This window comes from Triturus cristatus, chromosome 4_1 (assembly GCF_964204655.1).
Source record: "Triturus cristatus chromosome 4_1, aTriCri1.1, whole genome shotgun sequence".
Lineage (NCBI taxonomy): Eukaryota > Metazoa > Chordata > Amphibia > Caudata > Salamandridae > Triturus > Triturus cristatus.
In genome coordinates, this window is record NC_140585.1 from 341,781,907 (window position 1) to 341,802,909 (window position 21,003).

Genomic DNA, 21,003 nt, shown 5'->3' on the forward strand with positions numbered 1-21,003 from the left:
TAAAACTAACTACATACGCAGATGACATTGCTATTTTTACTACGAGACCACTAAAAGCTATAGCTGAGATTACACAAGAGGCCCAGTGTTGCGGTTCTTTTTCGGGCAACAAATTAAATCTGGATAAGACACAGACGATCCTAAATTTTCAACCTGAAACGGCCCCATTTACACTAGGAATTACAAGAACGGCTACATATCTTGGAGTGTGTCTTAGTTGTAAAGTTGATGATGTGGTCGCTCTAAATTACGAGCCATTGTTAAAAAAGGTGGTTGCAAATATGGAAGGGGTGAAACAACAGCAAGGCCTTATTAACATGCAAATGGTCTTTTAAAGACCTGTGAAGTGCTCGGGTGCGGCTGTGTGTGTGCCCGGGAAGCTGTCACATCCCGGGCTGCCACACACGACGGGGGGGTGCTGAAGCCCTTTGAGTCCAATGGGTGTTGCGCGCCTGGCATAGGCTACCCCTCAGTATAATTGGGAGGTGTAACACAGTTAAAATGAACATTCTTCCGAAGTTTTTGTACCTTTTTCGTTCTATTCCACTAAGGGTGCCATTGTCATTTTTTAAGCAGTTAGAAAGTGCTGTAGGCAGTTTTATATGGGGCTACCGGCGGGCAAGGAGAGTTCTTAGGTACATTAAGCTATCATATGAACAAGGTGGTTTTAATTCCCGGAGTTTAAAGTATATTTTTGGGCTGCCTTTGTTAGTTGGATTCAAAGTTTACTCAAGGGGCCTGGTATTGGCATGATTTGGCCCTCATACCAGCTTGCCTGTAGTCCAAACACGGGGTTTTTATTGTATAAAACGGCCGACCCTAACTACCACAAGAGGGTTCGATTTAAGGTAGTTGGACATATTGTCTAGATTTGGCAAGATAAATGCAAGGCTTATACACTGCCAGAGCTGCACGCATATACCAATTTATGGGGAAATCCAAGATTGTCTGATATATTTCATGATCATGTGGGGAGAGGGTGGTAACATAGTGGTATAATACAGCTCGGGCAGTTATATGATGAACAAGGATTCCGATCATTTATATCATTGAAAGAAGAATTTGGGATATTACAGAATACATTTTTAAGTACGTGCAAGCTCGGGATTATTTTACTCGCGGAGAGGGCTTATTAGAATTACCTAGCCCGACCGAGGTGCTATTTGCAATTTTTCAGATTTCTGGCCGGGGCTGTATTGGTAAAGTTTATCAGAAATTCTTAGCGGCTGCTAGTGATGATGGATTACAGATCACAGTCAAACTGAGCCGGATCTTTGAAATTGATATGACAAAAGAGGAAGTATATGAATCTTTGGAAACTATAAATGCTGCAGTTACCTCAGTTAATTTGAAACTACAGCAACACCGGATTATGTTTATGTTGTATTATACCCCAGAGCTTATTTCTAAGTGGGCTACGACCCATTTATCTGTAAAGTCACGCTGCCTGAAGTGCCAAGAATATGTCGCTGATCTCCGCCATATGTTTGTTACGTGTCCGAATTTGAATATGTTCTGGTCCGATGTAACCCATGAGCTTGTAATACTATCAGGCTATGACAATCAAATAGCAGAGAAGGAAATCGTATTGGGGGTAATATCAGACCGGGTAATCTAACAAAATCTTTAGTCTCGATTATTATAGCATGTGCTCGTCTATGCATTGCTCGGGAATGGATTCAAACAGTGAGTCAAAGTATTACTGAATTTTGGGCACCATTGAGAGGAATTTATGAAATGGAACTGGCCTTAGCCAAAGCCAGGGGCCCACTCTCTTGGGCAAAATTTAAAAGGGTGTGGTCGAGCCTTCAGTGGGACTAAGAAGTGGCATTGTTTTCGACTTTTAGTTTAAGTTATCTTATGCAATTTATTAATTTAAAGTCATCTTCTAATCTTGTCAATGTATGTTTTACTCTCTGTGCTCTTATGTGTCTTGATTTTGGTTACTTGTGTTGTTTTTCTGTGCTATTTCTGTTCAATGGTATTATACTGATGGCTAATAAAAGTTAAAAATTAAAAAAACACAAAAGGAAATATTCCTCTCTTCACCAACTGACCCTTCTCTCGTACATCTAATGGATGATCTTATCTGGCACAATACACGTTGCAGAGTAGCGCTTTCCAACGTTACCTCCCAACGGACTGTGGCGGACTTAATGTACCCAATCTCAAGCAATATTATTTGGCCCCCCAATTACAGTGGGTGGCACAATGTTTTGCAGGTTGCAATCTAGCAGCTACAGTTGTGCACAACTATCCCATTGGGATCTGGAACGCTTACATGTCATTTTCCATCCTCTCGCTAGGGCGTCCCTGCTGACTGCACCTCTCCTTCAGGTCGCTTATCAATGATTTCTTTGGGCATTATTTATCACTTAGTCAATTTGACTTACGCACCAGCACAGCCACTACTTGGTAAGCTCTTGGGCATGTGTCGACCTCCCTTAGGGAATTAACACCATGGCATGCAGCAGGTATACATAGTATAGGCGACTTATATCGTGACAGAACCCTCCTCTCCATGGAGGACCTTCTGACTGACTTTGACCTTCCACCGGGTCAGTTTCTGTTGCACACTTCTTTTATTGGAGTGTTGAACCAGTCATGGGGAGAGATACAACTGGAACCCCGCAACATCTTATCATTCAGTACCACCATGTCTTGGGCGTGGGTAGCCATCAGACCTGTTGTCTGGCTGGCTCCTTCCGCGCGTGAACGAGCGCTTACCTCACCACACTATGTCATCACTGGGATACTGACCTTGGATGCACTTGTACTGATAGCAGATGATAAACCATAACAAATTACTCTTCTTTGGTGTCCTGAAATGCCCGTTTTAAACTAATTAAATTCTATATTTTACACAGAGCCTATCTGACCCCCAGGTAAATAAACCGTTGCGGAGCCTTTACAAAGGCTCTGGTCCTGCCCGTCATTTACAGATTATTGGAGAGATCTCACTGCACATCTGACACGCTGTACGGGCACTACTGCGACTTACACTGGGGAAGGGTGCATCTTGGGACTCAACAGCAGCCCTACAAAACTGAAGACCTGCAATACGGTTTGGGGACCTAGCTCTTCTTTTGGCGAAAGTCTGATCACCCTTAACTGGAAAGCAAAGACCCCACTGCCTGCTTTGGCATGGCTTCTATACATGTTGGCATGGGCTGAGGCAGAGAATGCATTACTACGCTGAGAAGAGGTGAAAGGTCTCCATAAATACCCCATTTCTGAAAAATGTGATGCTTTTCTGGGAAAAATACTTCAGGGTACATCATCTACCTGATAACCCTCTTGTGAACTCTTGTGCTTTACACCCCCTTACTTCACTCCTCCCTGTACTACACTTGATCACCTGTACTGTGTAGCTACTGTGGCTCTATCAACACTTACAAAGGCTCTCTAAGACCCTGGAGGAATCACCCGGATCTCCTATTTTTATGGCATTTCATTCTGTCACCTTGAGCAGGTGTAGGCTTATTTATTATAACATTGTTTATTATCTATATATTGGTTTCTTATATAGCTGTTGTCAATTTCATGTTTTGGCATCTCTGAAATGCAACAGACCTCACACATATGTGTCCTGATCTCTACCTCAATACACTCGTCGTTGCTTTTGCTGTGATTTTATTAGTCATTAAAATGCAGGCCTGTAGCCAGGGCCGGACTGGGAACCAAAACCGGCCCTGGCAAAGTGCTCGGCCAGCCCCTTCCCCCGGTGGTTGGGGGTGTCACCGAGCTCTTTGCCAGGGCCGGTTTTCGGATGATTTTGTTACAGGGACGATTTTGCAGCGATGCTGCAAAAACGGCCCCCAGGGGCACAAAAACAGCCCCCACCTGTGCGGCCCACTGGGGGATTGCCCGATGCCCGCTAAGGCCAGTCCAGCCCTGCCTGTAGCCTTTCCAATGTGTGATGTAACATGTAGCCAAGTTTCATGCAAACGCTTTTTTGGACACACAAAATGTATAACCAAGTCTCTGTAGCACATGCTTTGTGTTGTAACAGAAAAAACTGCAAAACAATGAGGGATTTAAAGTGTATGAGTCACATACTGTCTTTACTGGAAGGAATTATATGTTAAGAGTACATGGCGGGTAGAAACACAAAGTCAGGATTTAAAATGCAACGCAGTGCTTGGGGTTGTTTATACTAATAAGACATTATTACTACCCAAAGAAACCATTATTAGTAGCCTTATAATAACAACAGATTGAAAAATAAGGTTCTAAACCCATGCCTTGCAGTTTACATGCAGATCCTTGATGCCGGTTCAAAGCTCACTGTGCTATATTGGAAGGATTGCAGTTTATTCAATTCAATTCAAATTTTCTTTATTTCGGCCGATTAGGCCATAAAAGATACAATCATACGTCATATAAAACAATCACTTGGAATAAAAACAATTAATAGAATTAATAAAAGCAGTATGCAGTGGATTACGGACATGAAAGCAAATGGAATTCATTAAACAGAACTATCATTAATTAATTTAGACCTTATCTGCCACATAGCCATTAAAAATTTTGCAACTGCAAAGACTATGTGCGAAGCAGTGTTCGTTTTCAATATTCTGTACACCTGCAGGTGACTCCTTATGCCCAGGTTTCTGCATACCACCTTCAGAATTCCCCCCGACAGTTGAGAGAGCTTTAAGCGACTGGTTGCTACATGAGGTTCCCATGATAGGTTCTCATGCAGCATTACCCTAAGTACTGGAAGGTTTTTACTCTCTCCAGTGTTACTGAACTCAAGGATGGGTTTGGTCTAGATTTAGCTGTGGGATTAAATATCATAAACTTGGTCTTCCCTGTATTTATTTCCAAGCCATGTTGGCTACAGAAAAGGCCAAAGCCATCTAAAATCCGTTGGATCCCCATCGGAGATTTGGACAGCAGGAGGGTATCGTCCGCAAACATAATAGCAGGTACCCTCCTGCCGGCCAGGGACGGGGCATCATTATCATGAATAATGTCAAGATGCGCAATTACATTATTAACATAGAGGCAGAACAGGGTTGGGGCAAGGACACAACCCTGTCTGACCCCTCTACGAACTGGAAATTTAGATGTCAGCGCTCCCGTCCTTCCGTACCTGACCTGTGCAAAATTGTTTTCATGAAGCCTGATAATGGCATTTAATAAATGGAGTGGGACTCCCAGCCCCGTTAACATCTCCCATAATTTCTTCCTGGGGACCAGGTCAAAAGCTGACCTCAGGTCCACGAAGACCATGTACAGCCTTCCCCTCTCAATACTCACAGTTTTCCAATATAGGAGAACGAGGCGGAAGATCTGATCCATGGTGGACGTGTTCTTCCTGAAGCCAGCTTGTAGGGGGCTGAGAATTTTATTTTCCTCCATCCACTCCGTGAGGTGGTTTAGAAGTAGGTGAGAGTAGATTTTTTGGGGAACATCTATGAGACTTATTGGCCTATAGTTGGCTGGGAGCAGAGGAGAGCCCTTTTTGAAAATGGGCACTCTCTCAGCCCCCAGCCAGGTACAAGGAATCTCCATCCCACCCAGAATGGCATTAAAAAGGGTGAGAAGATAAGGGCCCCATATCTCTGGGTGTGAACGAAAAAGATCGCCAGGCAACCTGTCGAGACCAGGGGCCTTCCCCCTCGCCAAAGCTGTAATGGCACTGACCACCCCAGAAAGGGTGAATTCGAAGACTGATGCTAGGGCAGGGGGCAGCAGTAAAAACCATGTCCCCGCCACCGACATTTTGAGGTGGTTCCTGGTATAATTGACCGAAATGGGCCTCCCAGACAGATGCTGCAATATTTGGCTCTATTGCAGCTTTGGGATCTGCCAGGCCAGTATTTACCAGGGACCAAAATTTCCTCAGATCTTTCGCTGCCAGTGCTGATGTTAAATCCTGCCATTTATTCCAGTCCCAGTCTGCTCGCGCCACTGCCATAGTTTTCTTATAATTCCGTCTAAGCTCGGCAAGTTTGCACTTGTCCGAACCTTTTTTAACACACTTTAATAGTTCGGACTTAATCTTTTTGCAAGATGAATTATACCAGGTTGGGGTTCGAGTTATTTTTTGCCTTAAAGGTAACACTGGATAAAAGACCTCGCCTAGAAGGGCCACCAGTTCTTCATGGATTTGGGCTAGTTTCTTGTTGAATTCCAGATTTCTTGGCTGCATAATTAAAATGTCCGTTTCCATTAGCTTCGGGAGTGCTAGCCGATAAATTTTACTTAGGGACTCTTCTGAGCTCGCCAGTTTCCCCCATTTAATCCTGCGTCTGTTAGAACTGATTAGCAGGTTCACAGGATCTTGACTGGGCTCAACGGCAGGTGATCGGACAGGACCTTTAGGGTGCGCCATGTACATTACAAGTGCATTATGATCGCTGTCCGTTCTTGCTATTATTCTAAAATCCTGAATCTTGGGCCAGAGACTAATATCTACAAAAATATAATCTAACCTAGATTCGTGATTCATCCTATTAAAAGTGCATGCAGAGGGGGTGTCCGAAGTACTGCGACCATTGCATGCCCTTAAGGAGAAATTTAACGTTAGGGACAAAATTTGTACTACTAAGGGGGACCAGGTTTTAACATATGGAGATTGACAGGGAGGAACACCCCAAAGGTCATCTTCCGCTGCGAGGGCTCCTTCCTTTAGACCTTTCAGGGGCTCAAAGTGACAATTCAGGTCACCTCCCAAGACTATCTTAAAGTCGTTAGGGAGACTAGCCAGAAAACAGATGAGATCATCAAGAGTGGGGGATTCCATGGCCAACTTAGTAGGGCGGGAGTATACATTAATAATTGCTAAATTAAAAGCATTAGGCCACTTGAGTAGAACACACTGGATGTCCTGCGAGAGAGTCGGTAGACTCTCCGCATTACACCCAATGTGACTAGCTACCCAAATCGCCAATCCTCCGGAAGGCCTCCCTCTACCGGACCAGATCGCATTTATTTCGAATACTGCAGTTTATGAATTACAAGTAATAAAATGATCTCTGTGTCATAAGTGATAACCCACTTACCTATCTGCATCTTACACGTAGGGGCGTCTCCTATCCCAGAGGAGCGTCACCTCACTGCTGAAATGCAGCAGAGAGAAGGCAAATAAAATGACAATAAAATACTTTTATTGTCATTTTATTTCTACTTCCAGTCCGCCGAGTCTAGCACAGGGCGGGGCCATACCGCAGCGTCAGCAGCAAGCGGAGGAGTGGTAGGGACTGAAAGGGCACATATTGGTTTGGTCGGCGTACACAGCCGGCCAAACCAACATACGCACTTGGCTATCTCCAGGCTGTTCCTTGGAGATATCCTAGTGCTCAGGGACACAGGCTCCAAGACCCTGCTGAAGCGCAAATCCAGCTCGCTCCACCCAATCCCAGCACTTTTCTCATGCAGGGATTAATAACATGAGCAAAGCGCTGGGATTGCATGGGGTCTGAGAGCCTGTGCTCATGGGAATTGTGTGCCGACCGCAGAGGAGCAGCATGGTACGGGAGCAGAATATTGCGGCGGCCGGCAGGAAATGTACGTTTATATTTAAATTTTTCTCCGCCCATCCCCACCTGGGTTTGGCAGCAGCCGCTGCTGCTTAGATGATGTTCTTTGCAGGAGACTATGCTACTGTATGTGTCAAAACTGTGACTAGACAAAATACAGACCTCTCCAGCAAGTGCCTTAGCCACCAGTTATTTTACCAATAGTATTATTCCCTGAGATTTACTGAGCGCGCAAAGGTCTCTGCAGAAGATGCCTTAACCCAATAAGATATTTTAAAATATAGCCTTTGCAACTAATTAAGCCAGAACATATTTACTGTCACATTGTTGCCAATTTATTTGTGGTAGAGTTTTTAAAGAATAGATGTAGTTGACTGTCAGAATGCTTTTCATGACTCTGTCCCCCGTGACTTCACTCCCTTTATATTGCCACCCCTTTACTTCCAATATATGGGTTCTCAGATTAAAGGTTTTTCAAATCGAGCAATAAATAACACAGACCAACTGCTGGAACTGTAGTGAGTGATCGACCATGAATGGCCAGTGCAACATTTAGTCCTATTTCTATGGCCATCCGATTTTTTTTATTCCGAAAAACAGGCCATCCTAGTCCTACCTTTAGGGGGCAGTGAGGTTCTTTGATATTTCTAGTAGCTACATTTCATTGTTTCTTTTATCACTAGGGCAAAAGCAAGAAGTAAAGTTTGCGAGGAAGACTATTAAAACCGATTAATAAGAATGGGGGAAATAACATGTTCTCTTAATCGGAATAACACCTAGTTTGCCCAGCCTCGCATCCAAGAAAGCTTCGTTTGGGATCGTTTCTCATCCGCTCTAAAAAAGGAAACATAACCGATGTAAAGAAAGGCAGAATAGGCTAAATGCCGCCGTTTCCCTGAATCGAAGAACACAATACACAATTTTCATGTAAAATAATTCCCTACAAAAGTCGGCAATTATTTTAGGGAAATTATTAAAAATATATATATAGTTAATAGTCCATATTTTTCCGATATTTCTAGGTGTTTCAAAGCATGTTTAAAAATGTATTGCACGGCATGTTTTCTCAATAAAAAAATACTGTGAACATCCTTCTATAACGCAATAACTTAATGAATTAAAGACTCCTGGCTGTGCATTCAAGATGGCTGCACCCTTCGTGTGTATTTGTGGCCCCGGCGCGTCCAGCGCCCATCAGTTTAAGCTTTGCTATAACCTTGTCGGCTTCCGTCGAAGTTGAAGGAAACATGGCGACCTCCATGATGAGTCCAGGATGGGTTTATCTGTCATCTCTATGCAGGGTTCGGGTTGTTTTGGCAGGAGCCCCATATTCTACTGCATTAACTGTTCAGAATCCCAGTAGAGGTACAGGTAAGGACTGGAGCGGAGAGAGCAGAAAGAGCATACGCCCAAACTATTCATGTCACACAAACGTATGCTGCGCTAAAAGTCGCTACTGCTGTAAATCAATACGATGATGCTCGAAAACATGTCCTTGAAGTAGATCTGATTTTAGATGGTTAGTGACTTGCAGCATGACGGTGCGCAGGCAGTGCGGCAGTACTTAAGGTGTGTTTATTTTTTATTTGCATCTTCTTTATTTTGTTTGCATTGTGTTAAGAAATTGAAAGTGTATGACCCGGGTCCTCTAATTTTCAGTTTCCGGTTGAATCGAATGAAGACTATGGAAGGCATTTAGGAACACCCATATTTTTGGTTAACATTTAGTCTGAAATACTGGTCTGATCTCCGTATGGTGGTCTCTCTCTCTCGACACCATTGTAGAGAACTCCCTGCTGGTCCTATGCGTTCTTTTACAGCCATGCCCGTATGTGTTGCAATGGGATTTACACTGTGTAAATCGTTGGTGCAAACTAAAGTACAAACTGCATTCAAGCAGATGGACCTTTAGTCCCGGACTATGGCTTAACTCAACTAATCAACAACACACCAATGACCGTAAGCACCACAAAGGATGACAGAGTAGTGGATTTGAACCCATTACGGTTTTTTTTAGCAGACTCAGCAAACTCAAATTATTTAAGGTTATCACAGGTAAATAAATGGTCAATTACATGAATGTCTCCATTATGAAATTCGTATCACTTCCAAATTAGAAAATACAACAAAATGGTACCAGGTGTCGTGGAGCATATCGAATCGAATTCAGTTTCCCATGAGGGAAAATTGCCTAATTTGCAAAGCTAAAGAAAATCCGAAAATTTGTGATAAACGACAGACCGGAGGTGTCCGCAAGTATGCTTCTGAAGGACAGAATCCAATAAAGATTGAGTCACATAAACGAGAATGGATTTGCTCAGGAGTCTAAGTCTTTGAGCAAGGGCAGAGTAGCATCGCCTCTAAGGAGGGTGGGAAGGGGCATCAGAATCTAACTAGCTCAACAATACACAATTAAATCATACAATTCTGTACAGTGTAGAAAGATTCCCTACGGTTCCCATGAAGAGAACCAATTGGGATGTAGCATTTCATGATAAGAGCTTTTCAGTCTTCTTACCTGACACTGCCAGTGCTTTAAATGGGGGAAAAATAATGCAGGTACTCATTTAAACGTGGCGAGTGGGCGGGGCTTGGGGGCGGGGCTTGGGGGTGGGGCTTGGGGGTGTGGCTTAGAAGTCATGTCGATACTTCTTGACTTCTATACTACTTGCAGCACATACCAAAACACATGAGAAATGTCTTACAATAAACAAAGAAGGTTTGTTTACTCATTACACAAGGAAAGCCAAACGTGGAGATATTTTAACATTTCCTTGTGTTTTTTTAATATGTGCAACATCAATACTGTTAATTGCTGTTGCTTGCCACAATACTATATATTCTCGAGCGACACAGAAAGAAACAAGCAGACGTGCACGCACAAGCATTCCACACATTTCCTTTGATATACCTTCCATGAGTGTCTCTATTCTCTCCCCCTTTCTCTTGTATTTCTCTCTCACAAAAACAATCACAGGCAAGCAGACGCATATGCAGACACTTAACAAAAGAATCAGGTGGGATTAAAGCTGTTTGAACCTGGTTACCTCCCACGTCTTTCTTAATAGCGCTGTCACTGTCTGCCTCGATTTCTGTGTTTGCAACACAGCGTGATGGCGAACACCCGACAGTATGCAGATGAGCTCAAGCTGAATAGTTCAGTGGGGTCTCGGCTCGGGTCTACAGAAGTGCCTGGGCTGTCAGAGACGGACCGCCAGCACCAGCATTTCATGAGTACCGGTACTCTCCTCGGCAGTAGAGAAGTGCCGGTACTCGGAGAGATAAAACTAAGAAGTGCCGGTACTCAGTACCGGACCATTTAAAGCACTGGACACTGCACAATGGAAGTTTTGTGCTGCACAGCCTTCAAGTGCTATCTCGTAGCAAGATTATACATCGCGGTCAGCCTGTCAGGTGCAGGTGTGGAGATTAATTATTCAGCTTTCTGTGAAACACACACAGATAAAAGTTTGCACAGAAACTTTAAACAGTGGAATATAAGTAATTAAAAGTTGGCATTTACAGCTTGGCTCCTGAGACAAGAGAAGGAGAAAAATACACAGCAGCTAAAAGACAGGTCATTGTTATAATTGACTTGTGTATTTACTTGCTCTAGCTGTGTCTTTTCTGCTGCTTAGCTAGTGTGAATGTTAGAATGCCTCATGACCTCATGGAATGTTTGAGTGCCAGGCTTGTGTGTGGAGTGTCAGTTGAAGGCAGGCAGGCTGAGCGGCAGGGAGGCAGCTCCTGGTGGGGTTGTTATTTCATCTACCTATCTTCTTCTAATGAACTTACCTTGTAACTAAGCTTCAATAAATCCAACCTGTTTTATATACCTGGCTCCATGGACATTCAATTTACCACATTTGGCGACGATTTGAAGAGAACCTACGCGTTAAGGAAGGAAGACTGGGTATACCCTACTGAAGATACTGGAACTAAGGAGTCTACTAAAGAGACTGGAACATATGAATTGAAACCTCAAAGTAAAGGAAACACAACGGAAACGCCCTGGTCAGCCCCACCAGTGTCCCTCATCAATAGGACAGCCTGCAGTCTAGGGCGTTTGATCATCTACTTCACAATTATATTTGAGCAGCAACCAGCTGTGACTGTCTTGACATAAATCCTTTATGTATAGAGTCTGGCAAGACATTAAACAACCTATCTACAAAGTCTGTCAATGTCTGGCTAACTACCGAATAGCGTGAATTTCGACTTTCCACTACTGGTCTACAAACAATCACTGCAACATTGGAGGAGCTGCCAAGATGTATGTATTTGGGATGCGAGGCAGTGCTGGGTGTTCCGACCGTTGTCTGTGAGTACTTTGACAAATGCTTATGTGCCTAATGCGAAGCCTCTGATTTGGTGGATGACACAGTCCGTGATCGGTGGAGGAGTTAAACGACAGCAACTTTTGGCTCAGTTTGGTATGGTGCTGTACTGGGGGACATGTCTCGTGAGTTCCAGCTGTTTTTACCGTTGCGCATCTTTTGAACAGTCCCCGAGCTGCAGCGCATGTACTCTTACCTTCCCCTCAGGGTCACATGAAGATATGCGAAGGTTCTGCCATGAAGTCAGCAGCATTCTCCTCTTTGTCGACGAGTGCATCATACTGTGCAATGTGTACGTGCCTGGAGCCTCACAGGACGTTTTTTTTCCCCGACGTGCTGCCATCTAGTGGTCACAATGGAGTGTGAGCAAGAATTCTTCACAGACCTACGATAGCTGCGTCATCATCTTGATGAGCAACAGGGAGAGGCCGGTAAAGGGTCTCAGCATTTTGTTTTAAACACCTTCTCACCCATACCCGTAAGGTCTGACCTGAGCACTCGTTCGGATAATGGTATGCCTTGGTATGGAACGATCCAGACATGTGGAGGAGAAAAGCACTGTCGCTATCTGGAACTTCACAACAGCGAGTGGTTCTGAAATTTTTCATCTGCTGCTGTAAAGCTGAACTTGTTCTAATACAACTGGGTTTGGGTGAGACATCGCTCATCAGGCCTGTATCAGTAATTATGCTGGACTATGTTTTTTTTTTACCTTTTATTTTGTGATGTTTTGTGCCATTCAAACTTAGTATGTACTGGCATGTTGTGTTACGCCTTGCCAGTTTAAATTCTCATGTTATTACTTGCCATTAATATGTTTTCTGTTGTGTTTTGAGTGCTCTAGTTCTGTTGTCAATGGGGGGCTGAGTGCAATGTTATGTTGAGGTTGTGGGGTGGTGTGTGCCTCAGTTCTGGTTCAAGGGTGTTGTGTACAATTTTACATTGAGGTTGTGGGGCGGGTAGTGCTCCAATTCTGGTTTCATGGGTGGTGAGTATCCATTACTTTGGTATGGTTGTGGGAGCAGAGTGCCCAGTTCTGTTTTCAAGGGTGTTTAGTACCCTATTAAGTTGAGGTTGTGGGGCGGTGAGTGCCCCAGTTCTGTCTCACAGGGTGGTGTGTACCCTGTTACGTGTAGGTTGTGGGGTTGTGAGTGCCCCAGTTATGTTCCACAGGGTGGTGTGTAGCCTGTTACGTGTAGGTTGTGGGGCGCTAAGTGCTCCAGTTCTTTTCCACAGGGTTCCACAGGGTGGTGTGTACCTGTGTAGGTTGGGGGGCTGTGAGTGTCCCAGTGTTGTTCCACAGGGTGGTGTGTACGCTGTTACGCGTTGTTTATGGGGCTGTGTGTTCTTTTCCACCGCTCTGTGCGGTCTTGTGTGTTGTGGGTTTTCCCCAAGGGAGGGGGATGGGGTTAATCATAATGTCTTTAATTTTTGAGAATGCAATGTAAATGCTTTTCTTTCAGAATGCATTGTATATAATATATATTGATATTTGTGTTTGCTTTCTTCACTTCTTCTGCATTTTGTTTCCCTAAGGAAGGGGGATATGTTATAATTGACTTGTGTATTTTCTTGCTCTATCTGTGTCTTCCCTGCTGCTCAGCTAGTGTGAGTGTTAGAATGCCTGATGACCTCATGGAATGTTTGAGTGCCTGACTTGTGTGTGGAGTGTCAGTTGAAGGCAGGCAGGCTGAGCGGCAGGGAGGCTACTCCTGATGGGGTTGTTATTCCGTCTACCTATCTTTTTCTTATGAACTTACCTTGTAACTAAGCTTCAATAAATGCAACCTGTTTTATATACGTGGCTCCATGGACATTCAATTTACCACACTCATGTTAGTGTCAATCATTTAAACTGGGGTCTACATTAACTATGGTCAACTTTAATGTTAAATTCACACTTTATATGTATGCATAGGAATCATGCTGAGTCTCAATGCAAGATGGCAGATTTACAATGCAAACCAGACTACAAACTCAAAAATATGACTGCTAAAACACAGAACCCACTGGAGGGTATGATTGAATTCAATACAAGCCCCAGCATGCATCAGTAATTGGACACACCTGTGAAGCTCACTCCAGAGCAGATCAGCATGCATGTGAAAAGTAAGGGAAACAGTGTCTCTGTGTAACTCCAGCACAGCCTAGGCTACGAAACGCGTCAGGCGAAGTGAACAATTGGATTGTTTTTTCTGGTTTTAAATACAGGATTCAGTGGAACCGTCTGCCTGCGAGTGAATCCTCAATTCAGGGAGATATATATATATATTTATATATATATATATATATATATCCAGCTCGGGCTTGTTTCCAACACAGTGAGAGGCACTCGAGCGCAGACACGAGCCTCAAGCGGCAGCTCAATCTTGTGTCAGGAACTCCGGACTTCCGATACCTTTGGCAGCCCAACCACCACTGCCTGACGCGTTTCAATAATCTTCCTCAGAGGCTGTTCGTGGAAAGGAACACGCACAGTCCGGAACTGCAGGTGAGAGATTTCTTTAATTGCGCGCCCCCTATAGGCTGCTTCAATAAGACTGCGCATTGTCTGCTGGTACCTGTAGTTCCAGAGGGATGCAGATATCCCCTCTAAAGTGCGTTTGAATGTTCTGCCGGAATATATAAGCCCCCAATGAGCCTCAGAAGTCGGGGGTTCCCTCAATTTAGTGTCTTACGCCCCACATCACGAGGCTGCTGAATGTACTCCTCTGCGGCCCCCAGGTTCCCGGGGTGGTGCACTCTCGGCGGCTTGGCAACCGCCTATAGATCCAGCTCGGGCTTGTTTCCAACACAGTGAGAGGCACTCGAGCGCAGACACGAGCCTCAAGCGGCAGCTCAATCTTGTGTCAGGAACTCCGGACTTCCGATACCTTTGGCAGCCCAACCACCACTGCCTGACGCGTTTCAATAATCTTCCTCAGAGGCTGTTCGTGGAAAGGAACACGCACAGTCCGGAACTGCAGGTGAGAGATTTCTTTAATTGCGCGCCCCCTATAGGCTGCTTCAATAAGACTGCGCATTGTCTGCTGGTACCTGTAGTTCCAGAGGGATGCAGATATCCCCTCTAAAGTGCGTTTGAATGTTCTGCCGGAATATATAAGCCCCCAATGAGCCTCAGAAGTCGGGGGTTCCCTCAATTTAGTGTCTTACGCCCCACATCACGAGGCTGCTGAATGTACTCCTCTGCGGCCCCCAGGTTCCCGGGGTGGTGCACTCTCGGCGGCTTGGCAACCGCCTATAGATCCAGCTCGGGCTTGTTTCCAACACAGTGAGAGGCACTTGGACAAGCCCGAGCTGGATCTATAGGCGGTTGCCAAGCCGCCGAGAGTGCACCACCCCGGGAACCTGGGGGCCGCAGAGGAGTACATTCAGCAGCCTCGTGATGTGGGGCGTAAGACACTAAATTGAGGGAACCCCCGACTTCTGAGGCTCATTGGGGGCTTATATATTCCGGCAGAACATTCAAACGCACTTTAGAGGGGATATCTGCATCCCTCTGGAACTACAGGTACCAGCAGACAATGCGCAGTCTTATTGAAGCAGCCTATAGGGGGCGCGCAATTAAAGAAATCTCTCACCTGCAGTTCCGGACTGTGCGTGTTCCTTTCCACGAACAGCCTCTGAGGAAGATTATTGAAACGCGTCAGGCAGTGGTGGTTGGGCTGCCAAAGGTATCGGAAGTCCGGAGTTCCTGACACAAGATTGAGCTGCCGCTTGAGGCTCGTGTCTGCGCTCGAGTGCCTCTCACTGTGTTGGAAACAAGCCCGAGCTGGATCTATAGGCGGTTGCCAAGCCGCCGAGAGTGCACCACCCCGGGAACCTGGGGGCCGCAGAGGAGTACATTCAGCAGCCTCGTGATGTGGGGCGTAAGACACTAAATTGAGGGAACCCCCGACTTCTGAGGCTCATTGGGGGCTTATATATTCCGGCAGAACATTCAAACGCACTTTAGAGGGGATATCTGCATCCCTCTGGAACTACAGGTACCAGCAGACAATGCGCAGTCTTATTGAAGCAGCCTATAGGGGGCGCGCAATTAAAGAAATCTCTCACCTGCAGTTCCGGACTGTGCGTGTTCCTTTCCACGAACAGCCTCTGAGGAAGATTATTGAAACGCGTCAGGCAGTGGTGGTTGGGCTGCCAAAGGTATCGGAAGTCCGGAGTTCCTGACACAAGATTGAGCTGCCGCTTGAGGCTCGTGTCTGCACTCGAGTGCCTCTCACTGTGTTGGAAACAAGCCCGAGCTGGATCTATAGGCGGTTGCCAAGCCGCCGAGAGTGCACCACCCCGGGAACCTGGGGGCCGCAGAGGAGTACATTCAGCAGCCTCGTGATGTGGGGCGTAAGACACTAAATTGAGGGAACCCCCGACTTCTGAGGCTCATTGGGGGCTTATATATTCCGGCAGAACATTCAAACGCACTTTAGAGGGGATATCTGCATCCCTCTGGAACTACAGGTACCAGCAGACAATGCGCAGTCTTATTGAAGCAGCCTATAGGGGGCGCGCAATTAAAGAAATCTCTCACCTGCAGTTCCGGACTGTGCGTGTTCCTTTCCACGAACAGCCTCTGAGGAAGATTATTGAAACGCGTCAGGCAGTGGTGGTTGGGCTGCCAAAGGTATCGGAAGTCCGGAGTTCCTGACACAAGATTGAGCTGCCGCTTGAGGCTCGTGTCTGCGCTCGAGTGCCTCTCACTGTGTTGGAAACAAGCCCGAGCTGGATCTATAGGCGGTTGCCAAGCCGCCGAGAGTGCACCACCCCGGGAACCTGGGGGCCGCAGAGGAGTACATTCAGCAGCCTCGTGATGTGGGGCGTAAGACACTAAATTGAGGGAACCCCCGACTTCTGAGGCTCATTGGGGGCTTATATATTCCGGCAGAACATTCAAACGCACTTTAGAGGGGATATCTGCATCCCTCTGGAACTACAGGTACCAGCAGACAATGCGCAGTCTTATTGAAGCAGCCTATAGGGGGCGCGCAATTAAAGAAATCTCTCACCTGCAGTTCCGGACTGTGCGTGTTCCTTTCCACGAACAGCCTCTGAGGAAGATTATTGAAACGCGTCAGGCAGTGGTGGTTGGGCTGCCAAAGGTATCGGAAGTCCGGAGTTCCTGACACAAGATTGAGCTGCCGCTTGAGGCTCGTGTCTGCGCTCGAGTGCCTCTCACTGTGTTGGAAACAAGCCCGAGCTGGATCTATAGGCGGTTGCCAAGCCGCCGAGAGTGCACCACCCCGGGAACCTGGGGGCCGCAGAGGAGTACATTCAGCAGCCTCGTGATGTGGGGCGTAAGACACTAAATTGAGGGAACCCCCGACTTCTGAGGCTCATTGGGGGCTTATATATTCCGGCAGAACATTCAAACGCACTTTAGAGGGGATATCTGCATCCCTCTGGAACTACAGGTACCAGCAGACAATGCGCAGTCTTATTGAAGCAGCCTATAGGGGGCGCGCAATTAAAGAAATTCTCACCTGCAGTTCCGGACTGTGCGTGTTCCTTTCCACGAACAGCCTCTGAGGAAGATTATTGAAACGCGTCAGGCAGTGGTGGTTGGGCTGCCAAAGGTATCGGAAGTCCGGAGTTCCTGACACAAGATTGAGCTGCCGCTTGAGGCTCGTGTCTGCGCTCGAGTGCCTCTCACTGTGTTGGAAACAAGCCCGAGCTGGATCTATAGGCGGTTGCCAAGCCGCCGAGAGTGCACCACCCCGGGAACCTGGGGGCCGCAGAGGAGTACATTCAGCAGCCTCGTGATGTGGGGCGTAAGACACTAAATTGAGGGAACCCCCGACTTCTGAGGCTCATTGGGGGCTTATATATGCCGGAAGAACATTCAAACGCACTTTAGAGGGGATATCTGCATCCCTCTGGAACTACAGGTACCAGCAGACAATGCGCAGTCTTATTGAAGCAGCCTATAGGGGGCGCGCAATTAAAGAAATCTCTCACCTGCAGTTCCGGACTGTGCGTGTTCCTTTCCACGAACAGCCTCTGAGGAAGATTATTGAAACGCGTCAGGCAGTGGTGGTTGGGCTGCCAAAGGTATCGGAAGTCCGGAGTTCCTGACACAAGATTGAGCTGCCGCTTGAGGCTCGTGTCTGCGCTCGAGTGCCTCTCACTGTGTTGGAAACAAGCCCGAGCTGGATCTATAGGCGGTTGCCAAGCCGCCGAGAGTGCACCACCCCGGGAACCTGGGGGCCGCAGAGGAGTACATTCAGCAGCCTCGTGATGTGGGGCGTAAGACACTAAATTGAGGGAACCCCCGACTTCTGAGGCTCATTGGGGGCTTATATATTCCGGCAGAACATTCAAACGCACTTTAGAGGGGATATCTGCATCCCTCTGGAACTACAGGTACCAGCAGACAATGCGCAGTCTTATTGAAGCAGCCTATAGGGGGCGCGCAATTAAAGAAATCTCTCACCTGCAGTTCCGGACTGTGCGTGTTCCTTTCCACGAACAGCCTCTGAGGAAGATTATTGAAACGCGTCAGGCAGTGGTGGTTGGGCTGCCAAAGGTATCGGAAGTCCGGAGTTCCTGACACAAGATTGAGCTGCCGCTTGAGGCTCGTGTCTGCGCTCGAGTGCCTCTCACTGTGTTGGAAACAAGCCCGAGCTGGATCTATAGGCGGTTGCCAAGCCGCCGAGAGTGCACCACCCCGGGAACCTGGGGGCCGCAGAGGAGTACATTCAGCAGCCTCGTGATGTGGGGCGTAAGACACTAAATTGAGGGAACCCCCGACTTCTGAGGCTCATTGGGGGCTTATATATTCCGGCAGAACATTCAAACGCACTTTAGAGGGGATATCTGCATCCCTCTGGAACTACAGGTACCAGCAGACAATGCGCAGTCTTATTGAAGCAGCCTATAGGGGGCGCGCAATTAAAGAAATCTCTCACCTGCAGTTCCGGACTGTGCGTGTTCCTTTCCACGAACAGCCTCTGAGGAAGATTATTGAAACGCGTCAGGCAGTGGTGGTTGGGCTGCCAAAGGTATCGGAAGTCCGGAGTTCCTGACACAAGATTGAGCTGCCGCTTGAGGCTCGTGTCTGCGCTCGAGTGCCTCTCACTGTGTTGGAAACAAGCCCGAGCTGGATATATATATATATATATATATATATATATCAAAGCTCCTTGGTACGCCATAAAATAGGAGCACTCGCGGGCGGGTGCCGGCAAGGCGGTGGCGTTCCGCGTAACCAATCCAAGCTCACAGTTCCTCCTCCCTTCTTTAGGAACACAGCCAGCACTCACGGGGCGATTTGCATAATGTTTTTATTTCCTTGTCAGCAACAACAAACGCGCTTCGGCTTCTGCCTTCGTCGGTGTTACTACCACGACAGAGGCAGCCGTTTTTAAAGTTGTTTCAATTAAGAAAAAAACTTTTTTTTCAATTGATAGACATGGAAAGAGGGATGTTTTCATTCCCAAAGTGCAAGCACCATCTTTGAATGGATAGATATTTTTGCTTTCACATATTTACTACAGATCATATAATACAAGAAGGAGAGAAATTGATAACATAACTCCTGACTTTTATCAGCATGTTATTTTAAACCTTTCAAAGTTTTAACCAGACATAACTTCAATTAAACCCCATATCGAGTACAATATAAAACATTGCTCCCGGTTTTCGCTGTGTATTGGCCTCTCACGCACATTTTAGTATCTGTTATCCGACTTTTACTTTTATCTTATATCCACATTCATCCCCCAAATGTTATCTGTAATATAATTTAAAATAAAACAGTTTTGTCAATCAATCCTATCGTGCATCGATAAAATGTGCTCATAGATTTAACTGTATATTAACAGATATTCACATCAATTACGTCGCATATCGACATTGAGCCCCTGGTGTTAACTGCAATTTCATATATACTGTATTAAAACCGTTTCTAACATGTCTACTGATACACATATGGACATATTTAAAGCACCACTGTAACGCCGTATATCGGCTAGTCTCCCAAATGCACTGCCAATTCCTCCCCACTGTTTAAGCCTTTCGGGGCTTTTGTTTGGAGGTCAATAATAAAACGAGACTCTAATCTGCGTAGCCTTAGGATTCGGTCCCCCACTCTGATGTTAACTGGTACATGATCCAGGCCAAAAAAACAACAACAGATCCCTGTTGCTATTATGTGCAATGGGAAAATGTCTAACTGGATATGCTTGGTTTTGTTTCACAATTGCCCGCATATGTTCTAGGACACAATTTTTTACCGGGTGAATGGTACTTCCCACATACCATAGCCCGCACGGGCATACTAAACAATAATCTGTATACGCCGTATTGCAGGTTATAAATTTAGTAATGTTTTTGGGGATTTTAGTTTCTGGTATTGTGTAGCCTAGGACCCTTTTACTTGTTTTGCAGGCCTTACATTTTCCACATGGAAAGAATCCCCTCATTTCTTTGAGAGTCCCCTCCTTAGGAAGATCTCTTGCTTGTTGGCTATGCACAAGCATATCCTTGATTGCCCTGGCCTTTCTATAAGTTACTTGTGGCCCTATGGGTAGGTCTTTGCCAATGATCGCATCTGTTTTTAGAATGTGCTAGTTTCTTTTAAGAATTATTTTCAAAGTTACAGCTTCATCTGTGTAGGTAGTAATCATCCTGACTTTATTTACACTTAGATCTATGTTATCACTGCCTTGTTTAGTTCTGTACCTGGTGTTATCACTCAAGAGATTATGTCTAGGGATCTGTCTTACCCTTTTCAAGGTTTTCTCCAAAAGCGACCCTTCATAGCCTCTGTTTTTAAATCTGGCAATACATTCCTGCTCTGCCTTCTCAAAGTCACAATTCCTCGTGCAGTTCCTTTTAAGCCTCAAAAGCTCTCCATATGGAATGCTCTGTACTAATTTGGACGGATGACTACTCGACGCATGAAGCGTCGAGTTCCCAGCCGTGGGCTTTCTGTATTAAGCAGTGTTGATTTTTTTCATCATGAATGAACACCCTAAGTTCAAGGTAGTTCACTGTCACTGACCTAACCTCACCCGTAAAGCGTAAATTCAGAGTGTTGTCATTTAGGTTTGCTATGTACTCGTAGGCTGACTCAGTTGACCCTTTCCAAGCCAGGAAAAGGTCATCACTGTACCTTTTCCAGGCAATGATCTCTCCTGACCCATGGACTCCCTGATGCGACCTGGGCACCTGCTCCT

The 21,003-nt window shown here is 45.9% G+C and overlaps 1 protein-coding gene across 1 annotated transcript in view; it reads left to right on the top strand.

Annotated features, from left to right (window-relative positions):
• The first annotated feature begins 8,700 nt into the window (after positions 1–8,700).
• MRPS35 (mitochondrial ribosomal protein S35) overlaps positions 8,701–21,003 on the top strand; it is a 233,003-nt gene continuing 220,700 nt past the window's right edge. The window contains exon 1 of the mRNA XM_085652326.1: positions 8,701–8,861. Coding sequence (XP_085508452.1) covers positions 8,738–8,861 — 124 coding nt within the window. The 5' untranslated portion in view covers positions 8,701–8,737. The remainder of the gene's footprint in view (positions 8,862–21,003) is intronic.